The 25,272-nt window shown below is 33.5% G+C and overlaps 1 protein-coding gene across 1 annotated transcript in view; it reads right to left on the bottom strand.

The window, feature by feature from the left end:
- The window catches only part of Pten (phosphatase and tensin homolog), a gene marked incomplete at its 5' end in the record, with an annotated part of 86,106 nt that overhangs the window by 43,902 nt on the left and 16,932 nt on the right, over positions 1-25,272 (bottom strand). Inside the window, one exon of the mRNA XM_076835206.1 lies at positions 15,656-15,740. Coding sequence (XP_076691321.1) covers positions 15,656-15,740 — 85 coding nt within the window. The remainder of the gene's footprint in view (positions 1-15,655; positions 15,741-25,272) is intronic.

Genomic DNA, 25,272 nt, shown 5'->3' with positions numbered 1-25,272 from the left:
TGTGAAATTTTAGCCATTCCAGTAAACATCAAACAGCATTTCATGTTTTAATTTTCATTTCCCTCAAGATTGATTTGAAACATTTTTTCAAATGTTTATTGACCATATATTTATCTCTTTTGTAAACTTTGTATCTTTTCCTCTTTTTGTCCTTGGCCCTTTCATTTCCTTAATTGTGCTCTTCAAAGAGCATAAGTTTTTAATGCTGATGAAGTCAAATTTGTCCACTTTTTCTTATAATTTTCTATGTCTAAGAAATAGAAATATAAGATTTCTTGTATCAAAGAGATCTTCAACTAAACCAAAGATTTTCTTCCATATTGCTATCTGTAAGTTTTATACTTTAAAACTTCACTTTTATGTTTTCGCCTATAATCTATTTTAATTTTTGAGTATAATGAGAGTTATACATCAAGTTTTATTTCGTTTTCTGTGTTGTTTGTTAAAAGACTCTCCTTCCCTTAGCAAGACCCTGTCTCTAAATAAAATGTATAAAAAAGGCTGGGGATGTGGCTCAGTGGTTAAGTGCCTCTGGATACACTCCCTGGTACCAAAAAAAAAAAAAAAAAAATCCCTTCTTACCACTCTGAATTCTGCTGATCATACCTCTCAAACACACTTACGATAATCTGCACATTATGGGAAAAGGTAAATTTTATATAAGTTTATGCTCTGCTACTTATAGATATTTATTACTCTGAGTCATCTATTTTTGTAACCACCTGTGGTCCGTCATTTATTTTAATTCACACTTCTTACTAATGATGGAGATAGTGAGGGAGACACCAAGATTAGGAAGTTCATTTGTACTATTTCAGCCAATCTGTGAATGTAAAAACTACCCTGTGGCCTTGCTGTGGTCCACCTGCCTGGTGTGGAACAGATGCCTGTCTTGACACCCACCCTAGGGATGGAGAGGAACTCACCCTCTGGTTCTTTCATCTCACCCTTAACTCCAGCACAACCCTGTGCTGTTGGCCTGCGGAGGGTGTTCTGGTGAGGTGCCAGTGTGCAAAGGGAACTTTAGTTTTTCCACTGGTTCTAATTTGCTGCCCATTTACTTACATGTGTACTGTATTTGTTTACAGACTGTAAGTGGATGTATAATTCAAAGCTTGGTTTAATAAACATTTAACCCTTCCAAAAAAAAAAAAGACTCTCCTTCCCCTACCAACTTAATCTCAGCATCTTTGTCAAAAATTTTTTTGTGGAATCTCTATTCTATGCCATTAAGTATTTAACCAATAGAAACAAAAATATGTTCCTGAAGTCTTGTACACGAATGCTCATACCAACTTTGCTCATGATAAACCCTGAGAACAATACAAGTGTTCACTACAGGTGAATGGATAAATAAATTATGCCATGTCCATACAATATGAATTAGCAACAAAAACAAATCACAGAAGACTGGACTGGTGGCCCACACCTGTAATCCCAGCAGTTTGGGAGGCTAAGGAAGAATGGCCAGTTCAAAGCTAGCTTCTGGCAACTTAGCAAGGCCCTAAGTAACCCAGCAAGACCTTGTTTCTAAATAAAAATTTAAAAGAGGGCTGGGGAGGGCTGGGGTTGTAAGCTCAGTGATAGAGTGCTTGCTAGCATGTGTGAGCACCACACATAAATAAATAAAGGTCCATTTACAACTAAAATAAATATATATTTTTAAAAAGGGCTGGGGATGCAGCTCGGTGGATAAGTGCCCCAGGGCTCAATCCCAGGTACAAAAAAAAATGACAGTCAACAACTTTCCATGTCATGGGTTTCACATCAGTAGATTCAACCAATGGCAGATGAAGAGGGAGGGTTACATGTATTTCTTTTTCCCTGTCATTATTTCCTAAACAATACAGTATCACAACTATTTATATAGCACTTACATTGTATTGAAATATCTAGAGATGATTTAAAATATACAAAAGAGCTGGGTGAGGAGGCATATGTCTGTAATCCCAGCTACTTGGGAAGCTGAGTCAGGAGAACTGCAGGTTCGAGACTAGCCATAGCAACTTAATGAGACCCTGTCTCAAAAGAAAACAGCTGGGGATGTAGCTCAGTATTAGAGTGCCCCTGAGTTCCATTCCTAGTACTGTTTAAAATATATATCTGTGTGTGTGTGTGTGTGTGTGTGTGTGTGTGTAGGGAGAGAACATATATGCATATACTACACTATTTTATATAAGGGACTTGAGAATTTTGGTATAAGCAGGAGGGTCCTGGAACCAATGCTATGGAAACCAAGGGAAGACTACACTGTTAACGAGCAACAAAGAAAAAAAAATTGTTTTAATATTTTTTTAGTTGTAGATGGACACAATGCCTTTATTTTGTTTATTTATTTTTATGTGGTGCTGAGGATCGAACCCAGTGCCTCGTACTTGCGAGGCAAGCGCTCTACCACTGAGCCACAATCCCAGCCCAAAGAAAATTTTTAAAATACTACTCTAAGAGAAAGAAACCAGATAAAAAATGAGTGCATACCATATGACAATATTTATAAAAAATTCTAGAATAGGCAAAATTTATCTACAATGATAGAAAACAGGTGACACAGATGGGTACAAGGAAACTTCTTGTAATAGAAATGTTCTAAATCTTGATAGTGGTGATATTTGCATGGGTGGATGGGTAGGTATGGTTACATGTCAATTCATTGAACAGTATACTTTTTAGGGTACATTTTGCTCCTCAATAAAATTGAGCAATAAAAAAGTAAGACGAATAGCCTGATTTATAAATATCAGTTGGTAAAATGCAACCTACTTTTTAAAAAATTCTCAAATTTATTTTAATACTAGGGGACAGCAATAGAAGGAAATCATCATCTTAAGGATTAGAACTTTTAAGAATAAGCAGCAGAACAGCACTGATTATCTAGAAGTATATATCCAATATGACTTTCCACAATGATGAAAATGTTGTAGAACTGTGCTATCCAATACATATGTAGCCCCATGTAGCTGCTGCATACTTGAAATGTAGCTAGTGCAAATGAATGAGTCACTTAATTCTTTTAAGTTCAAACATAAATAGCTACATGTGTCTACTGGGTTCAGAGATCTTTAAAAATTCACTGAACACCATACCCATGCCTCCTACTCATGTATAGAAATGGTGTATTCTTGAAATAAAGCATAAAATTGGAAAACAGGAATTCGCTAATAATTAGGGACTTCACAATTTTTAACAAAATGCAGTTTTCTGTCAAGTTCTTGATATGCTTGGTTAATTTTATCATTTGATTAATGAAAATAAAGAAGGAAACTACAACTTTGAATATATTTTCAACAAAGAATGAGGAACAAGTTTGAGTGGAAATGCCAGGAAACAGAGAGAAAGTGTTCATATAATTTTAGAGTTCACGTCAGACAAGGAAGGAAATACTGGCATAGTTAGATATGATACAGATCAGTAAAACAGATTTCAAAAGCTTCATTTAAATAACAGGCTATGAATTCATAAGCAACATAAAAGGAAAGGCTATGAAGAGGATTTAACAACTAAAATTTTGTACAAACAACTACAAATAATTCTAATTTTTAAAAAGACAAACTTTTTAGAAGACCAACCAATTTAGCTATGAAGACTTATTTACAGAGCTTAGATTTAAAAGATAACATTTATAATGGCCAAAAATAGGAGAAAATAATCATAGATGAATACAAAATGGTAGTATTTATAAAGAACATAGAAATGGTATTAAAATAAAAGGCTGAGGAAGGGGAAAGTAGACCCAACAGAACCATAAAGAAATTAAAATAAATTAGAATTCCAAAAGTTGACAGCTATACACTACTAGAAATCTCTCACAACTTGGGGGGGGAGGGGGCGCGGTTTACAGGGGATTGAACTCAGGGGCGCTCAACCACTGAGCCACATCCCCATCCCTATTTTGTATTTTATTTACCGACAGGGTCTCGTTGAGTTGCTTAGCACCTTATTTTTGCTGGGTCTGGCTTTGAACTCACAATCCTCCTGCCTCAGCCTCCCAAACTGCTGAGATTATAGGTGTGCTGGGATTACAGGCATGCACACTGCATCCAACTCACTGATTATTTTTGTAGTCACAGAATTCAAATGGCCAAGAGACGCAAGACATTATAAGACTGCCTGCACAAAGATTTTTCCTTATTTTTAAGAGAATTCGTTTAAAAAAATCATTAAGGAAAAAAACAAATCTGGAAAAAAAAAAAAAACAAGTTGAAGACAGGGTCAGTATACACATAAACATACACCAACAAAAATATATAATATATACTGCCAATAAAACAGCAAAAAGTCGCTTAACCTCACAAGAAATTTAATCAAATCACACATTTTGCCAACAAACTACAAAAAGTTAAATGTCTATAGAGGTTGTAAAGAAGGGAGGAAGCACTCAAACATTTTGGCATTAATATACAATGCCATTTTTTAAGGCAAAAGTTTATATCATGGACTCAATTGACCTAGCAACTCCACAGCTTTTCCTTTAAGAATACATTTGCAAAATAACACCAAGATACTCATGTGAAGATATTTATTAGAGCACTGTTTTCATGGCAAAAAAAAAAAAAAGGAAACAAGTATTCATCTTATGGCAGTGTTAATTATGGTATGATAATAAAATGAAATTAAAGGTAGTCAAAAAAAAAAAATAACAGCAGATGTCCACGCCAATGTAAAAGATATACTGATCGAATGTAGAATAGTGTGCAATATTTTTGCATTTGCTCTTTAAAAAGTTTATGAACAATAAAATTATTTTTTAAAAAAAATTTAATAAATGTTTGGGAATAGGGTCTGAAGGTCAAGAATATAAAGTAGGAGAAATTTGTAGGGGACATTTATCATCTTTAGGCTGCTCAGCAATCAAACACCGTTGCAATCTGGAGAGAAGTTCAAGAGATCAGAAGAAGGTATTTCTTTCTTCATCTTTCATCACATGTACAGGCCTGAGGCCCTTCTTCTTTGGACACTGAATTTTAGTGCATGAGGGCAACAGGCAGATGTTAGGGATTCTACATAGACATGACCGGTGTTGCTGAGAGTTCATGAGCACAGTCACCAATATATAGTCATGGCAGCAGTACCTGCACTTTAGCAAGTATCCAAGCAGCAACAGTCTAAGCAGACTGATCTTGTTACAACCTCCTGGTCATATTTTGCTTCCCTGAGCTTCTGTCTGACTTCTAAATCAGGTTCTCAAGCTATAAGTACTTTTCAAAAAAATTCCTTTCTAATTAAGTTTAATTAGTCCCTTTCTATCCTTTTCAACCAAGAACTTAAACTTCCTTTTTTGCCCACATTACTTTCCTATAGCTTGAGTGAGCGTTATAGAAATCATATGCCTCTCTAAAAACTGAACTTCATGATTTCTTAGCTAATACTGTGAGCAACTAGTCAGGCTGATAGCAGAATAAACAATCTGGGTAAAAGAAAATAGTACAGCATTTTAAAAAGTGTGTGGGGGGTGAGGGTTTACATTCTTTCAAGGAACTTGAATATTACTTAGGGAAACATTCATCATGGCTGTCCCTCCCACTTCCTCCTCTCTCCTCCCAAAGATTTCACACCCACAGTTGGCTCATTGTCTTGAAGGTCTGACACAATAGAAAGGCTAAAAAGGCAAAAAAACAGCACTTTCCAAAGGGAAATGGGAAATTTTGCCTATAGATACTTGGAAAGTAGAGACTAAAAACAGAAAGGCAATATTCCCAAAACCTGGGTTATCTAAAATACATCTTTCTAATGAAACTATATTTTATTTCAAATAATTTCCATATACAAAAATCTTTTTACTTACACATGAGAACACTGTCTTCATTTTTAAACATACATACATATCTATGTGAAGTTTAATTTATAAGTTAGGCACAATAAAATATTAATAAAATACAATTACAAAATATACTATAATAATAAAAGTTATATAAATATGGTCTTCTCTCCTGAAAGAGTAAAGATGATTATTGATTATTTCCAGACCATGGTTGACCCCTGATTAACTAAAACCTCAGAAAGCAAAACCACAAATGAGAAGAGTAACTTGCAGCCACATTAAAAAATAAAGAGCCAGGCATGCTAGTGCATGCTTGTAATCCCAGTAATTCCAGAGGTGAAGGCAAGAAGATGACAAGTTAGAGACCATTCTCAGCAAACTTGGCAAGACCCAGAGCAATTTAGACCCTGTCTCAAAATTAAAAATAAAAAATAAGACTAGGGATGGATGTAGCTCAGTGATTAAGGAAAGCATCCCTGAGTTCAATTCCCAGTACAGGAGGAAAAAAAGAAAGAAAGAAAGATCTCTGCTAAATGGTTAAGTATATGAACAATTATCAAAGCTAGTATTATTATAACTAGTTTTGTAACTCCGCTGTTTGTTTTCTATATCACTTAAGACACTAATGCACTAAAAATTATTAACCTTGATACATAATATGTAAGGATGTAATTCTGTGATATCAAAGGCTGAAAGAAAAGGAGAAATGGATCTGAATAGGAAATAAATTTTTATATGCTACAGAAAGCAAACTAATACTAATTGAAATTAGTATTGTAACTTTTGGATGCTAAATGTAATCCAGAAAATAGCTATACAACATAAACAAAAAGGAAATGATAAAAAAAATGTAAAACATTTCATTACAAACAATTAAAAGAACACAAAAGACAGGCAGAAAATGAGGGATAGAAAAGACATAAAAAATGCTAAAATGGCAAAAGTTAATCCCTCTATATCAGTAATAAACTTACGTGTAAACATAAGTGTACCCTGAACAGCCAAAAACAACCAACCAACCAAAAATCTCTTTAAGAGATGGAGGAAGGAAACTCTGATTTCAAAAATTTACAACAATGGAAATAAAAATTTACAACGGTAATGGAAATAATGTAGTCTTGGCAAAAAGACAAAGAGACCAATGAAATACAACAGAGAGCTCAAAAGTAGGTCCTTCATTAATTGACAAAGATGTCAAACCCATTCAATGAGAAGAATGGCAACATATGGTGCTGGGAAAACTAGATATCCATATGCAAAACTGAGAAACTGGACCTGTACCTCATACCATACACAATATTTTAATTAAATGTAAGAGCTAAAACTATAGAACTCTTAAGACAAAAACAGGAGTATTCATGGTTCATGATATGAATTTGGAAATGATTTCGTGGATATGACACTTGAAAGCGCATCCAAGAAAACAAATCCAAGAAAACAAATTATACTTTAACAAACTAAAAAGTTTCTGCACAGCAAAGGATACAACTAACAAAGCAAAAAAGCAGCTCAGAGAATGGAAGAATCTAATAAGGGATTCATATCCAGAACATATAAAGAGCTCCTAAAATTAAAAACAAAAAAAAACCGAACCTCCCAATTTATAAATGGGTTAAGGACTTGAACAGACATTTCTCCAAAGATGATATACAACAGTTAAGTACATAAAAATGTTCAACATCACCAATTATTAAGGAAATGCAAATCAAAACCGTAGTGATGCCACGTCACACTTGCTAGGATGGCTATTACTTTTAAAATAAGAGTTAGTGAGGATATTGAGAAATTGGAATCATTGTAAACCACCGGTGGAAGTGTAAAATGGTGGGTGGGGGATGTAGCTCAGTGGTAAAGCGCTTGCCCTGTCATATGCAAGGCCTAGGGTTCCATCACCAGAAAAAAGAAAGAAACATGAAACGGTGCAGTCACTATAAGAAACAATATGGTAGTTTCTCAAAAATTTTATCAAATTACTGTATTATCTAGCAATTTCATTTTGGGGGGTATATACCCAAAAGAACTGAAAGCAACACATTCAGAATTATTTACAACAACCAAAAGGAACCCAAGTGTCCATCAATGGATGGATGGACAAACAAAATGTGGCATACACATACAACGAAATATTTATTGTTCAGCTTTTAAAAGTTAACTCTAATACATGCTACAAAATGGATGAACCTTGGACACATGTTAAGTAAAATAAGTCAGTCACAAAAAGACAAATATTGCATGATTCCATTTGTAGAAAAGTTAAAACACATAGAGACAGAAAGTAGAACAATGTTTACTAGTAACTGAGTGGAGAGGAGATAGTTACTATTTAATAAACTTGGTGTTTCAGTATGGGATGATGAAAATATTCTAGAAATGGATAGTGGTGTAACAGTTACAAAACAATGTGAATGTGCTTAATGTCACATGTACACTCAAAAACATCTAAATGGCAAATTTTTATCTTTTTATATATAAAAATATATATTACTACAATAAAAAAATTACACTCCTCTGGCCCTATTCATAATCATATTCTTATTTCTGCTTTTTCCCATACTTAATTCAGTATTTCTAAATATTATTCATTATATTGTTTGCTATGGATTTATTACCTACATTTTTCCTATCATGGTAGGGCTGGCTTGCACAATTAGTTGTACCCTCATACCTTCCTTTTTTTAAAATCCGACTAATAGTAATATCACAATTTGGGGTTAAATCAAGGAACGATAATTGGTTTGGGAGTTTTGGTTTTGTTTGGGGCTAAATTGCTGAGGGTGCCTTTGAACTGCAATGCTCCTGCTTCAGCCTCCAAGCTGCTAGGATTATAGGTGTACACCCCCCCCCCCCCCCGCAGCTAACTAGTACATTTTTCTAAATTTGTTCAGTTTTCTAAGAATCTACTTCATTTTCCCCCCAAATATTTCAACATTCACCCATCAGTTCAATTTTCTTTCCTGAAGTCTTCTGGCCCCTGTTCCAAACAGAGCTGGTAGCTCTTTAGCTTGTAGCTCAGTTGTCATTCTATGGGCTTTCCTTTATTGCTTCTGACCCTTCTCCTTTCCTCAGTTTATTCCTTTGTTTCCTGAAAGCATATCTTCTAAAACACTCCTAAGAAATGTTTGTTATGGTTTGGATATGAAGATGTCCCCAAAAGTTCAGGTGTAAGACAATGCAGAAATGTTCAGAGGTAAAGTGAGTGAATTATCAAAGCTGCGACTTGATCAATAAATTAATATCATATGGATTGACAGACTCTAGGCAAGTAGGGTGTGACTGGAGGAGGGGGGTCACTGGTGGAATGCCTTTGGGATTTAGATTTTGTGCTTTGCAAGCATTACTCACTGCTTTCTGTCTTGCTGCCATGTCCTAAGCTGCTTTCCTCTGCCACACCCCTCTGCCATGATGTTCTGTCTCACAGCTATGGAATCAGTTATGGACTCAGACCTCTCAAACCAGAAGCCCTCACTATGTTGTTCTTGTCGGATTTCTTGATCCCATCGTTTTGAATTCAAGAGCATTTTCTCCCATTCTGGAAGGTTTCGCCTAGAGAATTCTAGGCTACAAACAGAACTTTTGAGGTAGTGTGCCACCATCTTCATCCTTTAATTCTCCTACCAGGAAGATAGATGTCAATCATGTTCCTAATCTCTCCTATAAAGAATCCTAAAAAACTTTTAAGATAGTCTCTTTATTTCTAGTGTTTTAAAACAAATTTCATAATAACTTGCCTAGCATGGGCCCTTTTTCCATTTATTCTGCTTGATACTATGCAGGTAGTTTCTATCTAGAAACCTGAATCCTAAAAAAATTTCCCAGTATTAATTCGTTCATGATCTCCCCTCCTAGATTGTTGTTGTTCTGGTTTTTTGTTTGTTTTGTACTAGAGATTGAACCCAGGGGCATTTTGCCACTGAAGTATATCCCTAGTCCTCATTTTTTTGAGACAGGGTCTCACTAAGTTGTTGAGAGCCTCACTAATAATCTACTGAGGCTATCTTCCAATTTGTGATCCTCCTGTCTCAACCTTTCAAACTGTTGGTATTACTGATGTGTGCCATCCTGCCTGGCTCTCCTTTTTTTCTCTTTATGAAGCCTGTTGACTAAAAGTAGACCTCTACAAAATGATTCTACTCTACATTCTTAAATAATACAATTCACAAATACTATTCTACAATACTGAGTATCTAAAGCAGGCTATATGTGTATTAACAAAGCAAAAGCTCATACACATAGACTTAATTATTGATTTTATGAATTTATAGAGAATCAACATTACAATCTCAAATGCCATGTGAACAGAGTTTTGGCAGATCCTTCAACTTTTTAAAAGAAATTAGAAATACAGCCTTTTACATAAACCTTCCTGATTATTTTTAAGTATAGACAATAAATTCCAATTTTAAACACTGTGTGTGGACCAACACTGTATTAAGCCAAGGGAAATGAACAGGCTAGACTAGCCCAGGAGTTTATAGGTTTTATCCTCAGGTATATGAAATAATATAATTATTTTAAAAATCAGCTTTGGAATCTAACAGACCCAGATTCAAACTTTCAACCTCACTATTTACCAGCTATGGTTATTAAAAGGAAATACTTGGAGCTCAGTCTTGCAATAATTAAAAAAAAAAAAAAAAAAAGACTTATCCATTGTTTTATATGCTGAGCTTCTTTACCCGTTGTAAGTATTTGTATTACAGGTTTAAGAATCTATGTTCTTCCTTAATGGTCTGTTATATACATTTTTATTTCTAAAGAAACTTTTCAAATGTTTTATTAATTCTATGTTCATCTCTCAGAAATGAACACATTATCAGCTTTGGAATCTAACAGACCCAGTTAAACTTCCTTTAATAGGGATAGATTTACTGTAGAGATTTAATATAATGGCACATGTAAACAACTTATACAAGTTATACATGTAATTAGTATGTAAATAAATCCATGAAAAATGTTATCTACTATTAAAATACCAAAAGTAAATTGGTTCACAAAATAAATATAAACATTGTCATAAACACTGTCTATTCCATTGAGGGTCCTTATTGAGGGCCGGGGGCGGTGGAGGAGAGAGTAAAGAAGGGTTAGGGGAGGAGAAAACCAAGGCAGACAATGGAAAAAAGAGTTATCTTTTGGAGTGACCAAAAAATGTTCTGCCATTTGACTAAGGTGGTAGTTGTATTGTGAAGGTACTAAATGTCACAGAAATCATACACTGTAAAATAAGTATTTCATTATGTGAATTTCACTGCAATGAAGGAAAAAAGTGGGAAACAGGGAGGCAATATAAGCGGGGGGCGGGGGGGGGGGGAGTCAGAAACTGTTAAAAAGGTTAAATGGACCTAATATTCCTTTCTCTAAATTATTTTTAAGTCTACTTCTAATCTCTTCTCAAATTATCTTTTTAACAGAATAGCCAATAATGATAATGGTCAGGGCAAAACATTTCCTTGTTAATGAAAATCCACTTATGGGCTACAAGTATAGCTCAGTAGTATAGAACTTGCCTGCACAAACCCCTGGATTTGATCCCCACCAAATAAGTTGAGAGAGAGAGAGAGAGAGAGAGAGAGAGAGAGAGAGACACACACACACACACACACACACACACACACACGGAGGAAGAGAAGGAAGAAAGAAGAGAAAACCAACATAAGATTCAGTGCGACTGAGAGATGAACATAGAATTAATAAAACATTTGAAAAGTTTCTTTAGAAAGAAAATGTATATAACAGGCCATTAAGGAAAAACATAGATTCTTAAACCTGTAATACAAATACTTAGAATGGGTAAAGAAGCTCAGCATATAAAACAATGGATAAGTCTTTTTTTTTTAATTATTACATGTCAGAAGACTGAGCTCCAAGTATTTCCTTTTAATAACTTAAAGAATCTTCCCACAAAAAACTTTCCAATAAAAAAGGAAGTGAATAATTTCCTATAGATCCAGAAAAAAGGAAAGCATTTTTTTCATTTTCAACATTTCCCAAATTATGCTCCATGATACACTGTTTTGAAAAAATATTTAATATACCACAAAAAAAAGAAAAAGAAAAAGGAGGTGGAAGGAAAAGAAATGAAAAGGAAAAAAGAAGTTACATACTACAATCTTACTCTTGGAAGATTCACAATGCATTGGAAAAGTTCTACAGTAGGAAAGCCAGTTCATCATTATTAAACTTATATTTTGATTTATTAGGGACTGAACAGTTCTCAAACTACGCCTCTTAAACTCATGAAGCACCAATTTATTAAACTCTTTAGATTTATACCAGATCACATATAAATTAGATAATTAAAATATTAGCCCAAGGAACAACATTAAGATACATATAAAAAAAATAATCAATTATCTGAAGAACACTTTCATATTACCACCAAGCAAATGCAAGAACTTAGCGGCAAGAAATAAGGAGGAGAAAAGATAGTAGTTAAGAGGAAAAGGAACTTTGGAAGAGTTAGCTCTTTAATTCCCCTTCTATGAGATGTCTCTGTCCTACTCTTTCAGTTCTGATTGCTTATGAAGCAAAACATTTGCAGTTAAAATGTTTAAAAAAAAAAAATTCAGTTTGGTTCACTTTCCCCTTTCCTTTGATTTTTTTTTTACATTAATTCCTGATTCTTGATGGTTATCTCAAATGGAGAAGTTAAATATCGGTAAATATTTGCCTGAAAAATACTTTGAGTATCTCAAATGTAAATTCTCATATTGCCATAACAAAATATGCACCCTTATCAATAATAATACTGGATCATTACAAATATATAATTAAATAATAATGGATAGTTTAAGCATGAATATATTTGAAATTTAAGTTTATTTTACTCAAGGAAATGATGTAATGATGACCACAAAGACCAGACTCTGCACAACATTTCCTGTTGGGTGGGAAAATCACAGGGAAAATATGGAATTAGAGAAAAGGGAATAATTTTAAATGCCCTTTGGATATCTTGACACAAAGGGAAGGCAAAGCAAAAATCTAACTGAAAATGATTTTAACACAAAAGCAAAAGTACGAGAAAATGAAACATTTCCACTGAGACATTATCAACTTTGAACCAAAAATAAAGTCACTGGTGATTATTACAAATGTGGCTGATACAGTGTGAAGCAACCAAAAACAGCTATTCAGGCACTGGATACATCAACTGATCCCTTGAAGAACTCAATCCTAACAGGAATATTACTAGAAATTATGCTTTCATTTTAGTTTATAGAAAACACTACATCTTCCTTCCTGGTCACTGTTCATCCTTTTGGTTATAAAAGGGGAGGAGACTGAGTAACAGAAACTATCAATGTCTTACTGGCCATTTACTCACCAATCAAAAAAACAAAACAAAGGCTGGGTGTAATACCAGTGACTTGGGAGCCTGAGACAGGAGGATCAGAAGTTCAAAGACAGCCTCAGCAACTTAGCCAGACCCTAAGCAACTTGGCAAGACCCTGTCTCAAAATAAAAAATTAAAAAGGGCAAGGGATATGATGCTCCATGGTTAAGCGTTCCTGGGTTCAATCCCTGGTATAAAAAAAAATAAAAAATAAAAACAAAGACAGCATATGCTTTATTATTCAGCTGTTAATTCTTTATTATTGTTATACTAATATCAGTATTATAATGGGTGACAAGATCAGGTGGCTAAAGGAACCACTGGCTAAGTAACAATCCAGATACAAAACATTTTTTAGGAAAAACAGTTCAGGAAAAAAAAAACAGAAGCCTAAATAAACAAACTACAAAAAGATACACAGAATAAATTTCAACTTTGGTTACTTTACTTTGTAAAGTAAATATGTGAATCTTTTAATTCAAAGGCATAAAGACAGGAGTTATGAAATTAGAAGATGAGGGACAAAAATAGTTTCCAACAGAATTTTTTTGAAGTTATTATAATCTAAAGGTGTAAGCTCTAAAAACTGGACTTCATCGGTAACCTAAAAGATTATCAGTCACCCTGGTGACATATTTACACTAAATATAATATAAAAAATAGTGTGCCAGATTAATTTATCATGAGAACCTTATACACATTAGAAAACTTGCCCTCTATTCAGAATACTCATACTTTTTCAGTGTGACTACAGGAATAATCTGGCTTGATTGAATTAATACTCGACTGAGTATAGGATTATAGTAATGTCAAGTAAATCTTCTTTTTTTTTAAACTGGGGATTGAACCCAGGGGCACTCTACCACTGAGCTACAATCCCAGACCTTTTTACTTTCAAACAGGGTATCACTAAGTTGTTGAGAGCCTTACTAAGTCACTGAGGCTAACCTGAAACTTTCCACCCTCCTGTCTCAGCCTCTAGAGTCACTGGCACTTCAGGGGTGCACCACAAAGCCAATGAATTAAGTCATCATGAGATATCTCATTCAGACCATAAAGAGTCTGATAAACATTTCCGCATCACAACTGAAAATACATGTCTAGTGAATCAATGGTACTATTCATGTCCCAAACTTGCCACCTCTCATGATTCAAAATTTACCTTCCTCATTTTTTTTTTTCTTATGGCCTAACTCCATTTTCTTTAGGTGTGTTAGTATCACAGACAGCTATATCTAGCTGCTGCTTCCATGGGTCTACAATGTTACGTATCCCTGCACTGTGTCTTGCCTAACTATGAGAAGGCAAATTCATTTTCCTATTTTCAAGTGCTTAACAGTACCTCTGACATTCCCATGTACCACCTAGAAATTTAATAAAAGGTACAAAGAGATGATAATGATATCTAATTCTGAACACAATAAATGCCAAAAAAATTGAACGGAACGCAACTCAGTACTGCAAAAATGTAAATAAACTATAGTTCCAATCAAGTTGCTAAAAATTAACCACTTAAAAAAGCAACTTATACGCAGCTCATAAAAGGGCTTAATAGTCATATACTTATGCAAATATTATAAAAGGATTCTACATCTGTATGATGCTTTATAAATTACAAAGTACTTTCCCACCATTCCAAAACTTAATTCCCACAATCACCAACTATTTAAATTAAAAGGCTACACAAAGACATTTATGAAAGAGTATATGAAATCCAGAATTTTGACTTTTAAAGTCATTAAAGTTTATATTGACAATTTAGTGTTAATTTAGTCATGAATATATATTTTTGTTCTGAAATCAGAAAAAAATTAAGATTATGCACAGCAGACAAATTCCCATGTAGTCTTGGGTCATAAATGTTTTAAAAAGTAATATTTAAGGGGCTGGGGATGTGGCTCAAGTGGTAGCGCACTCTCCTGGCATACCTGAGAACTAGGTTTGATCCTCAGCACCACATAAAAATGAAATAAAGATACTGTGTCCACCTAAAACTAAAAAATAAATATTAAAAAAGTAATATTTAAGTGGGTTTTGAGAAAGACACTGTTATGAACTGAATAATAATTATACTTAGAAAATTATGCAAAAGTGTTCAATGATTAATCTAGGCTTCGAATGCCAAGCAATTCCTTTCTTTAACCATTGTGCCAAACACTTTTCAGATTCTTGGTACAGGTGTGCCCCATTAAAAGCTGTTCTACAAAAAACTACATAGTATTTAATCTACCCAAGGATTTTCAGCCTAATCCCCAACTGTGGAAAAACAAAAAGACAAAAATCATATTGCAATGGAATCCAGGCACTAACCTAGTGAGAGGCATTTTACGGAATCTAGGAAATCACATCATCTAAGTACTTAATTAGGTTCTCATCAAATAAGCTGTATTCCACTGAGTTAACATTAAGTTAAAAATAGTAAGTTAAAAAAAGGAGTTACAGACCATCATAAAGCCTACACCACAATGTTTCTCTTTTTTGTGTTTTGGAAATTTTTTCTAAGTGATAATATATATATAATACATCAATATTTGAAATAAAAAAATCGAAAGAGTTCTTACCTTACTACATCATCAATATTGTTCCTGTATACGCCTTCAAGTCTTTCTGCAGGAAATCCCATAGCAATAATGTTTGGATAAATATCTGAGTACTTAAATTAAGGAAATATCTGAAATATGCAAAATGCAAATATGCACAATTTTAAAACATTGGCTAATAAATAAAAAGGGTGTCCCCACTAGAGCAAGTTATAAAACTGTTTGAAATGTATCTGTAACTTATGATGCATAATTAAGAAATATTGGTAAATACATTATTTACAAAAACATCCTCAAAACAATTTTATAGCAAAATAATGTTTAAACCCCTCTACTTAATACACTGAAAATGTACCTAAAGTAAAAGGTAATTTCCACATTTATAGTATCTATGTATTAAAAAAAGAGCAAAACCCTAAGATTTTGTAAATAATAAAACTAATATATGGGGGGATAAAAACAAAAAAAAATCTGCACTTGCCTGAAAAGACTTAACTGTAAGCTTCTAATTTTTCATGTTAAAAAAGGCACTATGGTGTAAAAAGTGGATGAGTCTCAGGAGGTTATATTTAAGAACTGGCTATACCTCTAACTAGTTATATAATTTGGAGAAGTCATTTAAACTTTCTAAACCTCAATTTCCCATTTACATAATGATTATGTTCAAAGAGATAAACTCTTAAAAATCCCTTCTAGTCCTGGCTATGACTCGATACATCAAACTGAGGTTGAAATTTTATTATTGTCACTTCTAACCAATGTAGTCAATATTTAGCATGCCCATTATATTCAATTATGCTATACATTACATGAAAACAAACTTCTATACTCAAAGTATTCCCAACTACCTACAAAAATCACTAACCATCTAGATTCCCGATTCTTGTCCAGCACACCAGCTTTCATTTGCTCTTATTCCATCAACCTTCTCTAATCTCATGATTTTCCAATACAAATCTTTCATACCAACCAAGTTAATTTTTGTAAAGACTCCCATCACTAAAGATTTCTGCCTACCTACTTTTGAATCCATTTACCTTCCAAATACAATTCAAAATTCACCTGATCCAGTGCCCTTCTCTATATCTTTTGAATTTAGTCCTAGAAGAGCTTATATTATCGATTTCAATGTTATTATGTTCTCCTCTTCTTCTTCTTTGTTTTGTTTTGTTTTTCTTCCATGTTGGGAATAAAGCTAGGGCCTCAAGAATGCTAGGCAAGCATTCCACCAAGTCACGTCCCCAAGCCACATCCCCGGTTCTCAACATTATTTTCAATCCAAAAATAATTTACCAAACTACCAAGAGGTTTCATTTTAATGTCATAAGAAAAGGTTATCTGAGAATTATATGTTCTATAAGATAACTACTAGAGAAATTTATAAATACTTTAAGCAAAAAAATACACAAGTCAAACTATACCATCTTTGGTATACATCTTTTGGTTACACTACATATTTTCTTGAACACCATTCACACACACATTTGCTTAAATCTGAATTTACACACACAAATAAATGAAAACTAATAAAAATGGTTGCTTAAAAGAGAATGGAAAGGGAAGAGAGAAGCCTAGGAAGAACAGATAGAAGCAAGACTGCTGTCTATATCTTTGAATAATTTTGAACTTTTTGTTTTATTGTGTGTGTGAGAGCAGTGCTAGGATGAACTCAGGGTCTTGCACATACTAAGCATGTGTTCCACCACTGAGTTAAAAACCCAGTCCAAATTTTGATCTTTAAACCATTAACAATTTTTTAAAACATCCCACATAGGGGTTGGGGGCATAGCTCTGTGGCACAGTAGTACTTGCCTAGCACATGAGACTGTGAGTTCAATCCACAGTACTGTTAAAAAAAAAAAAAAAAAGATTTGTGTTTATAAAAGCCTGTATTTTCTAGGTCTTTTCACTGAAATGGCTTATAAGCAATGTCACACAAACAGCAGTTTAACATTCCCAGAGCTCAGATTTTGTCTCTACTAATACATTAAAAGGTACTAACTTCTTGGGAAGAGATGATGCCAGATCTGGGGCAGGAAAGTTCATGTGAGCATACTCTTCTGTGGCTGAGAGCAAGGAAGGAAAATAAAAATTAATAGTAAATATTAAATGCCATATGAGTTGACATAAAGGAGGTTTCAATGGCTATAATAATCTGAGCATCACAGAAAAAATTTAAATGTGTAAATTAAAACAACCCGAGAGCTGGGAATATAGCTCAGATGGGGATAGAGTGCTTTCCTAGCATGACAAAGCCCTGGGTTCAATCCCTAGTACCATCATTTAAAAAAAAAAAAAGAAGAAAATGAAAATTCCTAAACCTATAAAGATACTCAAAACAATTAAAAAGTTAAAACAACAACAAAAACCCTTTCATCTCTCACCTTTTGAGATGGTGAAGTGAAGAATAGTTCTTCACTTTGAAAACTGACAACAGTAGGGGAATTCAAGTATTTAACTTGCTTTTTCTATAGGAAATACCTATCAGGACAACAAAACAGCCCACTTCATAAATTCTGCTTGAGGGAAAACCAGAAACTAGTAGATGTGAAAAGGACAGAAACAGAAGTCATTATTTTATTGGGTGTGGTGGCGCACACCTATAATCCCAGCAACTCCAAAGACTGAGTTAGGAGGATTGCAAGTTCAAGACCAGCCTTAGCAACTTAGTGAGGCCCTAAGCAACTAAGCAAGACCCTGTCTTAAAAAATAAAAAGGGCTAGGAATGTGGCTCAGTGGTTAAGCACTGATTTTAAAAAATTTTTTTAATTTTTTATTTAAAAAATAAAATAAAAATACCAAAAAAGGGCTGGGGGTGTGGTTCAGTGGTAGAGCAACTTGACTAGAATGTGAAGAGCCCAAACACACACACAAAGTAGTCACATTTTGCAAGCCTTATTGATATAGGTAAAGATAAATAATAATCAATCCAAGCAAGAGGCTGAGGGGGAAATAGGTTTTCTTAAGAGTCAAAATGATACTACAGAAAATACTTTCTAAAGTAAGGAGACAAACATAGATGAACAATGGCAGAAAAAATTGTCATTGCCCAATCTCAGTGGCCAATCTCAGTATTACCAAGAATCAGAGATCAAATAACTTGATATAATACAGTATAAAGGACTGAGAATCATCTCTGATTACCAAGTATCTTGTACTTAAATTCACTTTTTAGATAAAAAGTTTAATTTACAGAAAAACACAGAACAAGCTAAATGACACTGAGAAAGTAAATCATACATATTAAAAGATCTATAGGGCATGATCCAGTGTCTCAACAAGACAGTACCATTTTTTTTTTTTTTTAAGAAACAGGTGGCTGCCCTTGATTTATAAAATCTTTAGGTTCCTAATGGCCAATATCACCAGTGCAAAGGTAGCCCACATATTATTTTAGACAAACCAGTCATAAAAAAAAAAAAAAAAAACACATTTTAAAGCCAAATAGAGAAACCTTTAATATAATCTGGGAATTAGATGAAATGAAAATTTCTTGAAGTGAAAAAGTAGACATTAAGACCATGAAGGGCAGGTTTCAAAATAGAATGTAGTGTGATACCACTTTGATAAAAGAATATGTATACACAGCCATACAGATAGATATAGACAAAAAAGACTACAAACTAAGGTACTAAAAGTAATTATCTCTAGGTAGTAGGAATTTTTATGATGTAGTATCAGTTCTGCATATTGTTTTTTTAAAAAGCTTAATTTCTAGGGGCTGGGATTGTGGCTTAGAGGTAGAGTGCTTGCCTACCATGCTTGGGGCCCTGGATTCGATCCTCAGTACTGCATAAAAATAAATGAATGAAACAAAGGTATTGGGTCCAACTACAACTAAAAATAAATAAAGCTTAATTTCTATTTAAAAAGTTTTGGCCAGGCGTGGTGGTGCATGCCTGTAATCCCAGCAGCTCGGGAGGCTGAGGCAGGAGGATCATGAGTTCAAAGAGCCTCAGCAAAAAGTGAGACCTGCTGAGCAACTCAGTGAGACCTTGTCTCTTAAATAAAATACAAAATAGGTCTGGGGATGTGGCTCAGTGGTTGAGTGCCCCTGAGTTCAATCCCGGTACCCCCCACAAAAAAGGTTTTAACAAAAATATCACAGACTTAAATAACATTTACTTTATTTAAATGTTCACCTCCAGCCTTACAGAGTTCTTATTAGAAAGACTCCGAAAGAAAACTATTGGGGATTACCATTGCTAACATCATGAATATTAGCTATATCTTCCATTATTCTAAAATAATGAAGTCAATTCATCTAAAACTGTAGCTTTTTTAATTATGAAAATGTTTTGGTATATTATATTCACTAATGATGGAAATACACAATAGAGAGCAGAGGTTCAATCAAGCCTAAAGCAATATAATTCTTGAACTGAAGAATCTTTACTTTTTAACTCTCCCTTGAAGCACAAACATAAGATGGGAAACGGAAGAAATGAGGCCCCCAAGAGCAGCAGAAGAAAACCTAAAACAGTGGCAGCTATCACCAGTCTGGAATTACGATCTAAAAAGTTATAAATACATTTTGGTCAAAAATATAAACTGAAATTATTTAAGATTCCCTGAACATTAAAACAAAAATTGTTTTACTAAAGGAAGGAATACTTCTTACCATTAACAAAGTTATCTGAAACTAACTTTTTCCTAGAAAAGTATAAAAGTCTATACAGCCCCTTAAAATGTGGTCAAACTAGGACTAAGCTCAAATGTATCCCTGCACTATAAATACTAATTAATGAAGCAAATAAACTGGCAAAAGATTTGGTTAACTTAACAATTAAATACACATAAATGGATGTTAAATACTCATTAAACTCAGCTGGCCCCCTTCTTCACATAATTATTCAAACAAAAATTGAACATTATGTGCAAGGGGCACAGGAAAACCCAAGGCTAAGCAAGCAAAAATTTCTGCCTTCAAAAATTTCTATTCTCTCAAGGACACACACAGAAACCCAAAATGGTACCAAAGGTCTTATTTTATAAAAGATCAAGACATTTTAAGAGCTAAAGAGAGAGGGACTTACTCTGCAGAGACACAAATAAAGCTTCACCAAGTAGGTCATATATATATCCTAAGTGGTGTCACAAGCCTGTAATCCCAATAACTCAGGAGGCTGAGACAGAAGGATCTTAAATTCTAAACCAGTTTAGACAACTATGTGAGATCTTGTCTCAAAATAAAAAACTATAATCGGGTGGGGATATAGCAATGGTAGAGCACTCTTGGGTTCCATCCCTAAAACTACATAGACAGAAATAAATAAAATAAGGAGGTTAAGTTAGACATCAGTAGAAAAAGAAAGAAAAGCAATCAGAACATTCCAGAGGGTAGGAATATGAAAATGCACAATGAAAATGCAAGAAATACTTAGGAAAAAGAAGCCCAATGGAGCTCATACACAAAGATGCAAAAACATCCATTGCATCAGTTTTAAGGATACTAGGACAGGGAGTTCAATTTAATCAGATATAAGGAGTCCAAGACTAGGATTAACATGGGAGCTCTTTGCAAAGCAAAGACTTTGATTGTGGTCCTGTTTCTTCCTTTAAAAGGAGTTCAAAGAGCTGGGAATGTAACTCAGTGGAAAAGAGCTTGCCTAGCAGATACAAAGCCGTGGGCCAGTTCAATCCCCAGTACCCCACCCCCCAAAAAATTCAGGAATGCAGACTTTTTACAGTTTCATTTTCTTTAGATTCCTACCTTTCTTACTTTACAGTTGGAGATTTTACTAAGGCTTTAACAGCCATGACAAGTTTGAAAGATGTACAAAACTAGTCAACTAGTATCTGTCCAATATCCCATATCAGTATGCCAAATACATTCTCATTTAATCCTAAAAAATAACATTACTATTTCATAGGTGAAGAAATTAAGGGTCAAAAAGAATGAGTAATCTGCCCAAGATCCCAAAGACAATAAGTATATTATAATTCAAACCCAAATTAAATATATAACTACAAAGTCCAAACTCTCTATACAATACTGCCTCAAAGAAGACAAAGAATTTTGTATTTCCAAATAAAGGCAACAAGTTCAAATAAAAGTGGTTAATATTAAAACTGAAAAATTTACAAGAGCTGATACGGTATAAAAAAATATACTTTTATTTCCAAAACTGATTACTACCTAAATGAATACTGAATCTTGAAGCAAATAGTTCTTAGGACAATAATTACACCAACAAACAAAATGTTCCTATTGTGTTTTTGCTTCCCCACACAATATACTTTTGATATTTAACCGCTTAATTATTTAACCACAAAAGAACTAATATACACAAACACATATTTGCCTGTACACACACTCAGCCCTCTCTATCTTTGGGTTCTACATCTGCCAAGTTAACAATCCATAAACTGAAAATATAAAAAAGAAATGGTGTCTAAATATATACACTTTTCTCATCCCTATTCCCTAAACTACACAGTATAACATATCATTTACATTGTATTAGATATTATAAAATATCTAGAAATGATTTTAAATACATAGGAGAATGCATAAGTTATATGCAAACACTACACCCTTTTATATGAAGGACTTAAGCATTCGTGAATTTTGGTATGGGGGGTTTCTAGAATACACTCCCACAAATACCAACTCTGTATATGTTTGGATTTCTAATACAAAACAGCCTTAACCTAACACAGTGGACAACCTTCTGAATAAGTGATAAAAAATATGAAATAATGACTTTAAGTAGTAAGCATAAAGAATTATACTAACTAGGTCACTAAAAGAAATCAAGTATTTCTGGATCTAGAGATCGACTTGCAGGCAGTGTGGAATAATGGTTAAGAACAAGCTCCAGCTGGGTGCAGTGGCACTGTGAGGGAAAACAAATTGAGCCACTGATTCACAAGTTCTATCAGGTTTACATTTCTTACATTTAAATTCAACAAATACTTTCCAAGTATGTCACAGTTATGCCATATTATCAACCTCTCTAATAAAATTATGCTTTAAATACCATTCTCATGGATTTCTATGACTTTCTTACTTGGTGAAAAATTTTTTATTTCTTACTAGATTTAATTTTTTCCTATTAAGTTTGCTGAATGTTCATAATGGGCTCTTGTTTATAAATTGAAGATTCATACTGAGAGGAAAGCAGAAATAGCAGTTAACTTGATTTTTCCAGTTGATAAAGTGCTAACTGTTCATTATTTAAGAAAACTCTGTCATATATAAAGCACATAATCATTCCTACACAGACCAAATCAATACTGCCCAAAACCTTATTTTCCAAAGGAAACGGACACATAAGTACAGAAGTTTATTAAAAAAAAAAAAAAAAAAAAAAATGTTAAGAGGAGGAGTACTCCAAAATGGGGTTTCAAGAAACATGAAGGAACATATAAATATTTACTAGGTGACAGGCCCTGTGCTAAGCACTTAAAGAATGTTGTCATTTAATATAGAAGACTCCAATCCCAACTTTCAGTTTAAATCCTATCACTTCTTAAATCACTTACTCAATCTTTGGGCCTCAAATATTTTTGTTTTGTTCTTCTGTAAAAAATAAATAAATAAATAAATAAATAATGATACTTGTTTCAACTTTCTCATTGGTTGTTTCAAAGACCAAATAAGATATGCAAAAGTATTTTTAAATTTGTAAGACTGCAACGGGCTCTGTAATTGTAAATAAGTTTATTAATATTAAAAGTTGCATGAGTTTAAAACATCCTGTTATTTAGATAAAGGATCAATACAAAGAACTCAATGTGGTGTTTTTATAAACAAACAGCAAAAAGAATTCCAATAAACTAATTAATTTAAATTTACTTTAGCATAAATTTAAGGTTCCTTTTCATACTTTTTAGATATCTGCTAGCAATGCCAAACCAGAAAGGAAAACAGACTGCCAAATAATCTAAGAACTTAAGTTTTCTACTTCTCCAAACAAACCTGACCTCATATTTTTCTTTCATGTTTTTATAGCATATGACTTACGATGACTAATAAGTCTGCATGTATTTTTGCTTTGAAGTAGAAGTTTAGACCTCACTTTTAACTCTTCAAAAGTTAATATTAAGAATTGCTAGTTATTGGAGCTGGGGTTGTGGCTCAGTGGTAGAGCCATCACCTAGCATGCATGAGGCACTGGGTTCAATCCTCAGCATCACACAGAAATAAAATAAATGTATTGTGTCCACCTACAACTATATGTATATATACACACACATATATATTTTTAAAAAGAATTGCTAGTTATTATTCTACTTAATAACAGTATTATAAATTAGCTCATTTGGCAAAAAAATCTGCAACCTGTAAAAAACAATTATGAAGCTATTAATGCTATTTCATCTAGAATTCTCACTCTAGCAATATACTATAAGAAAATAACCCCCCACCATGGAAATAATCCTAACAAGGTACAGTAAGTAAACCACAATGTTTAGCACTGTCTGATGAAATTGTACCTACACAGCTTTAAAAAATAAGTATGCTGACAAAAATTACATCTGTGAAAAAACAGATCGACAGTACAAAAAACACTGATTATAACTATGTAATAACATGCATATATACACTAACAGGAAGATAATTTCCAATTACAAACATCTGAAATAATTAACTTTTTTCCAAGGGAACTCCTTAAAGAATAATTCCTTAAGCAATTCAAGGCCAGTGAGAAAGAAATTAATTTTTAAAGGAACAAAATACTCAGTACTTCAGTTACTTAAATTTAAGCAAATTAAACCTCACAAAATATCTTATCAAGACACTAACAATGTTAGTAACTCTAAAATTCAAACATAATTTCCTTAATGTATTAATTAGAGGCTTATTAATTCTCAACTAATTTAATCCACTTTTTCCATAGTAGTTGTTAATTATGAAATAATTCATCTATAATGCTCAAGCCTACATCTGTAAACCTCTAAAAAGTTAAGTTGCCCAACTAACTGGTTTTAACGAGTCCACCAAACGATTACCTTCTTCCTAGGTCTCTGGATGAATACGATAAGAATAGTTTCCTGTTTCAGAACTCTGCTGCTGCTGTACACACACACACACACCCCTCTCTTTCTATGGTTCTGTTCCCACTGAAACACATTGATGACTAATAAGAAATCAAACTAAATATGGTTATATCATCATCATCATCATCATCATAAGAGTTTTCAAAAAGATTATCATTTTAATAACATGTATTAGACATACTTCAAGAGCATTATACATATGACCTAAGCTAAATGATCTTACTTTTCTACAGAAAAAAAAAAAATGGCCAAAACATTTTTTTTCTTTAGCAAAATCATACTAAAATCATGTAAAAGACTGTAAAAGTTAACAATGATCCCATGTTAGCATAAAGTTCATAGCTTTAATGCTCTAATATTTATATTCAATGCTACATCTCTAAGTAGTTTCCATACCATTTTGCTTATAAAAGGTATGTATTTATCATTTATTTTACCAAAAATGATTATCCCCAAATACTAGGTTTTGACTACTATATTCAACAAGATATAAGACTTGTTATTCAAGCAGGTTCAAACTGTTACTCAAATAGGTAAAAAGCCAAAGGATGCATCAATAATTTGAGAATAAAGACCTAGCAACAGCCACCTTTAATCCCTCTGACTGAGAAGTCTGAGGCAAGAGGACTGCA

The sequence above is a fragment of the Callospermophilus lateralis genome, chromosome 15 (genome assembly GCF_048772815.1).
Source record: "Callospermophilus lateralis isolate mCalLat2 chromosome 15, mCalLat2.hap1, whole genome shotgun sequence".
Lineage (NCBI taxonomy): Eukaryota > Metazoa > Chordata > Mammalia > Rodentia > Sciuridae > Callospermophilus > Callospermophilus lateralis.
Note: the sequence above shows the minus strand (reverse complement) of the source record. Positions and strands in the feature narration are given on the sequence as shown.